We start from the raw sequence: 12,730 nt of genomic DNA on the forward strand, positions 1-12,730 counted from the left end.
CACATTGATTATTTATTTAGCTTCAAGAAACGTACTTTAGCGAACATATGAACAATTATTTGGATAAAGAACACGCTAACGAGTCAACTAAACTCTTTGCATCTCTTCAAATCACCAAATATAATTTAATCGTTTTCTTTTCACTTTGGAACAATTCCGACTGAGCGGTGCTTCTTCTTCTGTTGCTATCAGTAGCTAATAGTGATATGCACTCCTGGTGCGCCCTCTGGTGGTTGTTAGTGGGAATGTAGTGAACATGTGAGCCTATTTATGTTTTTTTAAAAATCACGTCATTCACACCTGAGTATGAGTCGCACCCCCAGCCAAACTATGCAAAAAAACTGCGACTTGTTCTCCGAAAAATACGGTTTTATGCGGATTTAGTCAACTAAAGGCATTCTGCACAGAGGACATTGAGTGACAGTGGTCTATAGCCAATCAGGACACAGTGTACTGTAAAAAAACAACAACAAAAACCTGTCTGAGTGAGTGAAACTTGCAGCATCTTTGGCTGCCTCGTGCAGTGGGGTGTTGCTGATGTAGTGTCGCCCCCTTCAGGCCTCTGCATAAATGACGGAACGTTAATATCTGTCGCTGACTTTTCCTCGGCCACAGACGTTTTTTGTTGCGAAGAAAGCCTCTCAGTGAGACGTGGGCTGCTTCTCAGCAGTCATTTAATGAGGCACAGCCGCTTGTTGTGCTGCGGCGGGTTTCTGAGGTGAGGCGGCCTGTTTTTGGTCCCTGTGGCCCTGACTTCCTGGATGTTTGTTGGGCACAACAACACGTTGTTGTGCAGCCGGGCTCTGGCCTTTTGGACGTGTGTTGACAGGAGAGGATGTAGTTATGTTCATGAAGAGCCGCAGAGCTCGGCTCTGCATCGACGCCAGCTGCTCACTGTTTTCAATGAAACATACATGTGAAGCTGTTTTGGGCACTGCTGGCGCCAATGAAGCGTTGCATGTGAATTATGATGCAGAAATCTGATCTTTTCTGGTTTCAGAATTCTCACAAGTTTCAGCCAAAAACTGTCCAAACAACTTTCTGCATGTATGCTCTGTTTTGTTTACGTCTCAGCGCGGCAATGCTGACAGCTTCGGAGCAGGCGGTGTACGGCGTATCCCGTCTGGTAACATGGAAGGGGAGCTTTTCACAGCAGAGGCCGTCTTTGTTGTTGTCAGAGGAGCTCTGGATCAGGGAGGAAACATCTCATGTGCCTCCCAGCCTGCTGCTGCTCTCCTGCCTTTGACGCGTCCCTCAGATCCTTCTGAGACTCTGAATAAGCTCCTGATCAAAGAACACCTTCGGAGCGGATCACCGTGTGGCAAACGCTTAAGCCATTATGCTTGTTAACCGTTGGACTAACGGTGTTTTTCAATTGGAATAAATGGTAAACAATAATACAATGATAAATGTCCTATTTGCTAATCCTGAAAAAGTGTCGGAATTAAGAAAAAATCTATTCTAATCCAGTTTCGTTAACGCCCTGACTTCATTTAATGCCGGGAGAGTTTGGGTTCAGTTCATTTTGCTTCACAAGGCGGTTTGTTTTCACGATCACAGCTTCTTCTACAAGGTTCCCTTTCTAGAGCTTGACAGACAAAATGTCTATAAACTCTCCAAACCGAGCAACTCAACCTGGGCCTGAAGGGGTGCGGGTGCATTGGGGGTGGGCTCTGGGCTTCATGTGGTGAGATTGGTTTAGTTTATTTCTTCAGACATCGTCGTCTTGGTTCCTTCCAGATCTTGAAGGTCTCCATGTCTCGTTTGTTCATGTTTTGGGGATGGAGGCGTCTGACTGATGGACACTGAAGGAGACAGGATTGCACAGGATGGTGTTGATAGTGCTGCAGCCTTTGGGACAGTCTTTGTTGACCCGAGGCCTTCATTGGAACTTTGTCGGTTCACACAGATCACATTGTTTGTTCGGGCAGGAGCTGGAATCAGCTGAGGGCCGTGGTGTCATTTACAGACTCATCGCTGCATATTAGTAATTTTTTTTTCTTTTTTTACAACCTGGGTAATTTTTGAAAGTTTAATGTTTTCATTTAAAAAAAGCAGTGGTCCTCAACCTCTGGGCTGCAAACAGGTACCGGTCCAAATTAAACTTAAAAGTGCATTTGTTAGTATTTCCTTATTTAAATCATTGTGAAGCAGCAGCAGAAAAACTGCGATCGTAGAAAATACGCTGGGCGGGGCCACGACCTTCTTGCTCCGCTCCATTCCCATGCCTCCACCTGCAGACAGACCGATCGACGAACGTCTTTGTTGGATCAGAACCGTCCAGCTGGACGTTTCTTTTGCACCGCTGCAGTGTTGGGTTGGGGGTGTGAGGGGCTGTAAGCAGTGGAGCGTGTAAACACATTGCCCTCAGGTATGTGGAGGGGAAAGGGAGGCGGGGTTGCTGTGCATCGGCAGTCCCACCCACAACTCAGAGGTGAACTTGTAATGACCTCCTGCCGATCTGCAGAAACTATGTCCTTGAAAACGAACAAGATTTCTGAAATTTTGATAATAATAAGACCACTGGGAACGATTTGAAAATAGATCCGAAAATGATCGGAGTGGAACTTTAAACCACTGCTCTGGGATTGACTAAAATACTCTTCTTAATCCAGGGGTGCCCAATTCCAGGCCTTGAGGGCCGGCCTCCTGCTGGTTTTCCAGAAATCCCGCCTTACCTGCTGCTGATTACCTGGATCAGGTGTGTTTGGCCAATAAGGAGCTTCAATGGCAGGTTGGTTGGAAAACATGGACACTGGCCCTTAAGGCCTGGATTTGGCATGGTGGCGTGGGGCTAATCATGTGGGCTTTAAAAAAAAAGAAGAGTCAGATATTGCTCTAAAGTGAAATCTGACTGACTTGGCAGCAGAAGCGACTGATTTGAAAGTGTGTTTCTGATGGTTGTTAGGCTGAAGGATGGAGTAACCTTAGAAAATAATGGATGTTGGTCTTTCAGCTCCTTTATTTAACGTCCTGGAATTGATCCATGTTGAGTTTGGCACTTGTCTTTGAACTGTTCAGGTTTATAGACCAGACTGATCGATGGTAAAGGGCTCATTAAGGCCTCAGTGATGTCGGTTTAAAGACCCTCTCATTCGTCAACCTCTGCACACGCCGCTGATCCAAAGAGACGGGCCGTTCGCCGCTGATCTGATGGTCCGTGACAGCAGGGAGGTTGGAGGACAGGAACAGACTGAGGAGTGGAGGACAGGGGAGTTGTGGGTAAAGGAAATGTCAAGCAGCTGAGGCCAAACGAGGTGAGATGACGGCGAGAACAGCGTGTCGGTAACCGCTCTGCAGGTCGTCGCTGTGATCTCCGCGTTCCGTCCCCGCCTTGTGCGCCGTTTCCGTCCGGATGTCTGTTTGATTGAGGGGGATTCACGGCCGTCAGGTGGTCATGTGATCTGAGGGACACCCCTCCCTTTGGCTCCTTTTATGCAAGATGTTTGACCCAAATCTGCAAAGTGTGAAAGGGAAACGCCGCAGAGGAGGAAACAGGGGGAGAGGACGCTTGACACTCGGGGATGTCAGGGAAAATTAGCACGTCAGCTGGTAACCGCCAAATAAAGAGAATCATTAGGAGGAGGTGGGAGGAGAGCAGCGAGGAGGAGAGAGGAAGCAGATCAAGAACAGCCTCATTGCTCTGTCTGCTCCTGGAGTGTTTATGGAGATGTGCTTTTGAAGATCTGTGATCTTTCTTCTTCATCGCCGGGTCACACTTGGAAATGGGGTGGAACGTTCCATCGACTTTGGTTCTCCTAGCGGGAATTCGTGAAGAACTTGACCTGGTGCTTGACTGGACGGTACCAGTGAATCCACGTGTTTACAGAAGAGAACATTTATCCCAAAAACACAAACAAAACCACTTCCTGCAATAGTTGAACGACCCTGACATCCGCTGGCGCCTGTAGCTCCTCCTCTCCTCTCTCACTGTAGTCTTCTTTCTCTGCAGACATGGACCTCTCTTTCTTCTCTCTGGTACCTTCAGCATTTATTGTCCAACATTCAGACGTTTCAGTCTCCACCGTCCTCATCCGAAGTTAAAAGTATTCCTATTAATCAGCCTTGAAGGACCAACTGTTTGCGGTTAAAATGGACTTGTGTTGAGAAACGACCGTCCTGTTCTCTGAAGTTAAAGAGGCCTTTCTAAACCATCCTTTCATCTTTTTATTTGATTTATTCTTAACGATTCAAATCTGTTTATAATTATTTATTTATATATCTTTTTGTCTGGTTCTTTACATTTATTAAATAAAACTGGTTTTAAAAATTGGAAATTGTTTTTGTGTGAAGCTCTTTGAGCTACTTTTGTCAGAAATAAAGTTTGAATTGATTTGATTTGATCTGATCTGAGTTGAAGCTGGTGTTTATGGTCTGTACGTCGTTCAGACGTCTTTGTGCGTTTCGTAGCTCAGCTGGGATGTTGTGGGGCCGATTCCGTTTTTTGTTCATAATGACGGCCCCTAAAGTTCTTTCTCCATTTGAGACTTAACGCCAAACGTTGTCTTTGGTTTGAACTTTGGTTCGCACAGATTGTGGCTCATTGCTCCCTAGTGGATCAATCAAATACAAACAGGTGTGATTGCTGATGGTGCTTTCTGGCTACCGGCATGGCGCCACCTTCCATCACAGAGGGACATCAGGACAAAGACGATTTCAAACTTTTTGGAGCCTAATCCAAAGGATTTGTCTTTTGGTCATTTCAGAGCATAAACAACAAAACTATCAGATTTACGGAATTTTCTCAAACTGAAAAAACTTAAAACACAACAAGGTTATATAATCTTTGTGTGTTATGTTTAAGGTGTGGGTGTGGCTAGTCTAAACCTATTGAAAACGGTAACATTAAATGGTAAAATGGTAAATATATACTTGTAAAGCGCTTTTCTACCTTCCTCAAAGGGCCAAAGTGCTTTACAGTCACACACTGATGGCGGCTCCGCTGGCGAACTCTGGCGCCTGCCTCCCACCAGACGCAAGGTGGGGTTCAGTGTCTTGCCCAAAGACACTTCGACACAAGATGGGAATAAAACGTGCAATATTCCGATCAGAGGTTGACCGCCCCACCGCTGCACCACAGGAGCCAAGAAAACTGAACCGAGTGATTGCAAATCATCCATAGAAATTATTTACTTCCACTTTCGACGAAATGACCCACGTTGGAGTCAGGCGTAGTCCGTAAGCAGTGTTTGGTCGGAGTCAGTATGAGTCGTCCTTTCTATGGCAACCATTATGGCCAACCAGGAGTGAGCTTGTCCAACGTTTTAAGCGTTGGACATGGAGGGCAGCAGGCTCCACCTACTTTTATTGAGGCATCTGATTGGTCAGTTTATAACTTGAATAACTTCAACTACAGAAAAACTATCAATTCAAGAAATAAAATGAATATTCTCAAGATGTTAAAAAAGGTATCAAAGTAAGAATTGGTATTCTGACCAATAGAATGGCTGAGTAACGGCTCTATAGAAGTCTATGGGAGTTTGGCTTCTTGGAGCCACTTCCTGTTTGGAACACTCAGTCCAGTTCTCATATACAGCACCAAAGATGCAAAGCTTGTTTATTGAATGGGTCTTCCCCTGAGGGGAACAGAGTTGGATCATTGAACCAGAACGTGGGTTTGTGTTGTTCTGTAGCGTTCTCCGTCTTCTGAGCTTTCATCGGTTGAAATGGTGACGGATTCAAATCTTTTGTGTCACGAGGCCTGCAGCAGAGTCAGGTCCTGGAAAGATGAAGGAGCGCCGTGACCTTCTGGGAGCAGAGATATCCGAGGGAGGAGTCCTGCTCGGCGGTGGAGGAGCCTATGATCAGGGATCGTACGCCGGCAGAAGAGCGCGCCTCTTCACATCTATGTTCTCTTAAATTCTTTTTGAAACCAGCAGGCTATATTTAGCGCCCCCCCCTCCAGAGGTATTGGGGCTGCAGCAGTCAGCGATAGGCCGTTTTGATGTGCGCAGTCCTCACACACGCGCACGAGCAGCAGAAAGTGGGAGGCGGCTTGTCTTTGTGCAGCCTGTAGTGATGACAAATGGTTGCTGTGCAGCAAGTGAGCGCTTCGTCTTCTTGTCTTTCTGTCTGTCAGGGCCGCAGCTCCAGGACAGCGGGGGCTCTTTCATGGTCCCCCCGTTCAGCAGATGAACCCCTTCAACTCCATGAAACCCTCCCTGCCTCCCACTCCACACAGGTACCCACGCACACTCGCACACCTGCAGATCCTCAGGTGAGCCGGGAGGCTGCACCCAAAAACGCCGGCCCCATTGACCCCTTTGGGAACTTAAAGACGGAGGAATTCTTCATTTTTCTGACTCAGCTTTCTATTTGTTTTTAAATGAGTTTTTAAGAACTCTTTCTGTTTTTTGTACAGAAAAAGAACTTCTCTCTTCAAACTAGTTCTTAAATTTCCTGTAAAATGCTCAGAAAATCTTCAGCAGAATTTCTTTTAAAAACAGATGACAATCCGAAAAAACGCTTTTCACATAAAGAAAATAAGTGAGGCCTGTTTCTATTTGCACGATTGAATGAATTAATTCATTCAATCGATTTTTTTTTTTGCCCAGGCCTACCATGTAAGCGATGAACACAGTTTTTTTCGGCAAGCATCGAATTTGCCACGCGTCGAAAGAGATGCACTGAATACAAATGTGCCAAATCAGACATCGTAAAGTCATATTTAGCACCACAGGAGAAGAAAATACTCGCGAAGAACAACGAAAGAATAAAATCAGACTTTGAGTGACGACGTTTCACAAAAAACAAAAACTCGAGAAGAAGAAAAAGTAACTGGTTTGTAGCTCTACTGAAACACAATCAAATTTTGAGGCTTCAAACAAACAGGAAACAGTGACATCTGCTGGCCAAGTCGAGTCATTACAACCTGTCACACAGTCATTGTTTAAATCTGTTTTTTGCTGTTAAATAATTTCAGATGTTGTCCGTGTACTAATGATTAATAACAATGTTGTTAGAAATAGCAGGTTACTTTGTTAGAACATTTTTTAAGAAGAAAGACTAAAATGCTGACATACATGCTTAAAACATCACTCTGGATAAGCGTACTTAAAAAAAATTAATTTCTTCAGTTCAAGTTAAAATAGAGACGTTGGATTTAATCACCGGAACATCCGTCGTGCACAGAAAAAGCTAAAACCAAAACTCAGTCTACTGAAATACATATGATTGAACTGAAACGGTAATCATTAGATGGTTGATAAGATTGAAATACCAAAAGTTCATCTGTTCTGTTAGTAAGGTGGGAGGGGCTATAGAGGGTGTGGTTTGGTGTGGTTTTTTCCTCTGGTTTTGGAGGAAGCTGTCAGATAAATAAACCAGGCTCAGACGAATTGTTAGCTCACCAAAACAAGTGATTCATTCGTGACCTTTTCTCATCCGTCTGTGTGTTGCGCCGCGGTAACTGAGCTCCAACAAGGCGGAGGACTCTGTTTTGGCGAGAAAGCGATGAGACGCTTTCACTCTGATATTGTGACATTTAGAGGTTTTTGATATCAGGATGCTCTCCTCCTCACATCAACCATCCCATCGTGTCCCTTTGCAGAGCTGACGGATCCTTCATAAATGAGCCAGTCTCCTGGCAACCAGGAACCAATCAGCACGCAGGATCTCTCTCTGTAGTAACCACAGTGTGGGGCGTGACCAATCCCACGCAGAGCCAGGTAACGACGGACTTTGTTCTTATCAGGTTCCCCTCTATGAAAGTAAAAGAAAACACGGTCCAGTTATTTAGGATGTGGAGTTTATTAGTCATAATTGCAAATTGTTTCCATGACAACCAGGCTAAGTTGAGGTATTTACAGTAGAACATGTCCACACAAACTAGATTCTGATTGTCTTAATTTCCTCATTTAACGTTCACCTGAACACAGCACGAACGTAGAAAACAATGTACGTGAACTTTTCTCTCTACGCTTTTCTCTCTTCACTGAGCGGAGCGCTATACGACCTTGATATTTCCTGCGGGTCACCTGTATGCCCCGTACACGTCTGACCAATTTTCAGCTGCACACAGCCCGCACCAACCCAAGGTTGCGACTAAAGGCTGGGTCACACAGCCACGACGAACATTTTGCGCATTTTTCATGTAAGGAATTCTAGTCTTTCATGATAAATGCGTGATATACGTAATTCATATGTGTTTTTTTTGCTTTTGTGATTTGTCGATGTGCTCAGATTTACGTCGAAGGTTTCTGCCTTTTGGTCTTCACATGAATTCGTTTTTTTAAGTTTTTCAAAATTTTTGGTCGGTTGACAATTATGCAGTTTACGCGTATTTTACGTAGTTTATTTTTTATATAAATCTTACACAATTGTGCGTGATTTTTGGGAGATGCAAACGCAAATTTGTATCTTTCCACAACCGTTCCATGTGTGTCTAACAGAGTTTTCACGCATGAACAACTGATGTATAACTTTTATATCGCGTATTACGTAAAAATTACGTAATTGACGCACGAATCACTAATGAATTGCATATAAACAGCACAACAATCACACATAGTTCATGTTCTACGTTGATTTACATGTTTTTTGCATGGTCTATTTGTACTTCATTGGTTTTAACGTGGTTCTTTTGGAATACATCTGTAGAAATTTCACTTAAAGATCACAACGTTTCAGTTTTTTATGTATATTTACGTATGACCAAAACTGTCCGCTAATTTTACGTAATGACAGTCTGACATGGCCTTAAGGTTTTCAAAGGTAGAGGAGCTGGAACATGACATGACCAGCAGTGACCTTCGGGATGACCGGGCAGCACTTGGACAGCTACCATTGTTGTGTTGCTCTTCAAGATGATGACCTTTTCTGACCTGGACCGCACAATTTTTAGCTTTAAAACGTTTAGTTTTTTTTAAACCTGGTTTCTGTTGGTGTGAACTTCAACAACCAGTCTAACCTCACCCTGGATTTGTTGAAGGACCGCACGGCAAACAGATCGCCTCTCTGTGTGTTTAGGTGTTTGGTGCACCCATGGGCCCTGGCGAGAGCTCCGGTGGTCACATGATGCCCGGCGGCAGCATGGGCTCCCAGTTCATGGGGCAGCAGTCGTACGGAGACGCCGTGTCTAAAGGCTACGGCCAGCCGGTCATGTATGGACGTCCCGGCGCGGCGTACAACCCTGGTTCAGCGTATGGAGGAAGGTACATCACTTTCATTTTAAATGGATTTTAAACTGTATGGAAGCCTAGCAGGGACAAAATACGCGCTGGCTCTAAAGAACTGGATTGATGCTTATTTAGATCGCAGTTGCATTTTCTGTTTCTATGTTGTTTATGTAAATGTTTTTGGCTAAAGTAATATTTTCCTCTCCTTACATATCCTTTGGTTCAGATCAGTCCGATAACCGAAATGATCTGCGCTGCAGTAATGTTTATTCCTCGTGTTATTTGTCTTTACGCTTTTTCCAGCAGCTGTAGTGCATGACAACCGTGGAAAAAACATACAAGTTTGGCCTTAAAAATCAAATTATTGTATTTTCCATAGTATAAGTTGCACCAAAGTGTAGGTTGCAGGACCCAAAAAAAATGCATAAAAAGACAAAAAAAAACAAATATAAGTTTATGAGTATAAGTCACACTAGTGGAAAAACAAAACCTGCGACTTCTCCTCTGGAAAATGCGATATAAATCAAGAAAAAAGTAAAACATATCCAATAAAAGACAAAGTTTGCAGTGAAAGTCTCTGGAGTAATGTGCATAAAACGCAACAATCACTTTTTAATATTTTTTATATGGGATTTATCTAAATCTTTGGTTCTTTTTAATCATAAATCTCCATCTAAACCTAACAATCCAAATGAAAGCTCCTGACAGCTTCGATACCAAACTGCTTTCCTGTAGAATATTGATCGTCTTTTAAGCTGCAGGATTTTACAATGTTAAAAGTTGAAAAAAATGTTTCCATAAAGTGCAAATTAATCATCAAATCACTAATTTATTTATGAAAGGAGTTAAAAAAAAACCAATTGTTTTCTGGCGTAACTTTGTTGAATTAGTTTAAGCCGAAGAAAAAAGATAAAAACAAATCAAACCTGATCGTTGTTGAATTCTAGAGAATCACAGGAGTTTCTAAAAAAATATATAAATATTTTTAATTGTTAAATCCAGATGATGTTAAATAGCAATGATGATGATGGGTGCACTTTAAAAAAGAGGTCAAAAGAAGGTCAGAGTGGGACTTTTAGGACTTGTTGCATATTACCGCAAAGCCGAAACGAACAGCTGCTTTTCAATCAGCTGATCGCGTGAACGGTCCAGGAGTTACGGTTTGTCAAAGAGTGTGACACTCAGCTGTCGCCGGTGACATCTCAGGTGTTTCTGGAACTACTTTTAAAGTCTCTAAGTCTAATAGCATGTCAGCATGTTCTCATGTTCTCATTTGACACGACGACCGACTCACGCCGGTTCTCTCGGTTCACCGCGGCCTTGTCGTCCATCTCCCCACAGTTACTCCGGAAACGGCGGAGGTGCCGGTCTGGGCGTCCGGCCGGCCTCGGATTTCACCCAGGCCGCAGCCGCCGCTGTTGCGGCCGCCGCCGCCACAGCGACCGCCACAGCTACGGCGACCGTGGCAGCGATTCAGGAAAAGCAGAACCAGGAGCTGAGCTACGGCCAGGTAAGAATCGCAGCCAAAACGCTTCCTGTCCTGTTATTGGAGAATCCGTTTCAACAAATTGGAATCTCTGCTGCTGAAAAAACATTTCCAAACATAAGTTTGCCGCTTGTCTCCGAGGTTTAAGTCGGTTTGGGGCGCCGTGATGCGTTGAAGGTCCTTGTTACTTTGGAGATGGTTGAAGCAGAGGTCAAACCTGAGGTCAAAGTTTAGCAGCTTTTTCAGGATGTTTCCTCAGGAGGCTTCAGTCAAATATCAGGTTTTAGTTATGAAGTATCCGAAACATTTACATATATTGCCACTATATATGACTGTACAGTCTTAAAACGGGTCCCTTCTGTCTGTGAAGCCGTTCTGGTTTTGCTTTTGGGTTTTTTGGATCACAAAGTTGTGCTAGGGTCACTAATGCGACCACCGATGGAGAGGCAGCGGCAGAATCTTCAAGGTTTCATGCCACCGCCTGATTTAAAAAAAAATCGTTGGCTTGGTCATGACAGTAGCCGGGGATAGCGCCATAACGGAATGGGAGGCCACAGGGTGGTGGCAGCTCTGGTTTGGACGATGTGTAATTGTCTCTGGACGGCGGCTGTCCATATTGAGTGCCCACCGCCGCCAGCAGCCCAGGGTTATATAACAATCAGGCCATTTTGTTTTTGACTCAGATTCGTCTTCTTCTACTTCGCTGTTCTTGTGTGGGTTGCTCTTCTTCTATTGGCGGTGCAGAAAGCGCAAAGTTCTGTCTTCTTCATATTCTTCTCACCACCAGTTTGTCAATCTGCAGGTGTCAGAGGTACCAGCGTCACAAAAAGATATGGTCGCCGCGGTGCTGTCGATGGCAGGATGAGTTTTGTGCAGCATCAATGCCGTCACCCCATTTGGACCCACGGTGGCCAGATTGTCGTCTGGTCATCCCGGGGGTCATCGCGGGGCCCCCGGCCCATGTCCACAGCCCTCTACGAGTTACCGCGCTGCTACCGTTTGATTTCAAACAAACCGGACGGTGGCAGCGGGACGCCAAGTCTGAAATCGGCCAACCCTCAGACGATTTTTGGGACCTTGGAGCCCCTGCTATTGCTCAGTTACCAGACTGTCACCCGTCTGTCACTGGACTGCCAAATATGCCCCATCTACTGATAGATATCAAAATTTGTTCGGTTGCTGTCAAATTATAACCAGTTCTTAAAACCTCCTTGGTCGCCGCACAGCGTGTAAAAATGCGACTTCTGCCTCCGGGATTTACTGAAAAACTTGCCTTTAGGTCGCCGGGCGTGTATGTAACTGTGGTCTTATAAATAACTAAAGTATTTTGGTTTTGTTACTGGAATCTGTGTTTTTTAAAAGTTGTTACAGTTTGAGTATTTATGAATTTTCTTCCTTCAGAGATGTGCGACAGTAATATTCGGTTAATTGGGGGTGGGGGGGGGGGTGATGCTGTATATTTGGAATTTTATGTTTTATTATTAAAGTAAAAAGTATTTAGTTGTTGAGTTCCTGGTGAGTCCATCAGGTGGCGCTGTGAAAGCCGTGACGTTTTTTCCGGTTTCGGTTCAAAATAACTTTTATCTTTAGCTTCATCTTTTCTGGTTTCTCCATTCCCTCCACAGATGGGCGGAGCTTCCTCTTACAGCACCCAGTTCCTGTCTCATTCGGGCCCCCGTGGCCCCCCAGGGATGAACCCTGGCGGGATGGTCCCCTCGCGACATGGACAGCCGCCCCCCTCTGGGGGCTTGTACCAGTCTCACCCCGCTCAGACTCAGAGGATGCCTCTGTACGGGGGCTACACGGGGGGGCAGCAGGGCCTGAAGCGGCCCTTCCCGTCGGAGGTCAGTCGGCAGTTTTGACCGGCGAACGCCGGGACTCTGGGTTAACCTGCAGCCTCTTTTCAGGGTTTTCCGGGTCCGCAGTACGGTTCTGGGGGGATGTCCGGGTATCCCGGCCAGCCTCTGCAGTACCCCACCGCTCCACAGCAGCGATGCGCCCCCTCACCCTCCTACCCCTCCAGCCGGATGCCCCACATGGGGCAGTACTCCTCTGGGTCGCACAATCCGGGGCAGTTCCCCCCCAGCGCCGGCCAGCCCAACCCTCCCCCCCAGTATTACAAGGTTGC

General features: G+C 45.2%; 1 protein-coding gene across 5 annotated transcripts in view; it reads left to right on the forward strand.

The window, feature by feature from the left end:
- Window positions 1–12,730, forward strand: part of zmiz2 (zinc finger, MIZ-type containing 2) — a 32,696-nt gene that overhangs the window by 6,403 nt on the left and 13,563 nt on the right. For 3 of the 5 annotated variants that reach the window (XM_020707441.3, XM_011481424.4, XM_078956059.1), the window contains exons 2-7: window positions 6,080–6,181; window positions 7,550–7,667; window positions 8,968–9,152; window positions 10,458–10,626; window positions 12,228–12,446; window positions 12,510–12,725. In XM_020707441.3, the coding sequence (XP_020563100.1) occupies window positions 6,132–6,181; window positions 7,550–7,667; window positions 8,968–9,152; window positions 10,458–10,626; window positions 12,228–12,446; window positions 12,510–12,725 (957 nt within the window). In that variant the 5' untranslated portion in view covers window positions 6,080–6,131. Of the gene's footprint in view, window positions 1–2,615; window positions 2,735–6,079; window positions 6,182–7,549; window positions 7,668–8,967; window positions 9,153–10,457; window positions 10,627–12,227; window positions 12,447–12,509; window positions 12,726–12,730 lie in introns of all 5 variants that reach the window. The other 2 variants (XM_078956057.1, XM_078956058.1) reach the window with 2 other exon arrangements.

This window comes from Oryzias latipes, chromosome 12, assembly GCF_053564925.1.
Source record: "Oryzias latipes strain Hd-rR chromosome 12, Olatipes_Hd-rR_3.1".
In the NCBI taxonomy this organism is placed as follows: Eukaryota; Metazoa; Chordata; class Actinopteri; order Beloniformes; family Adrianichthyidae; genus Oryzias; species Oryzias latipes.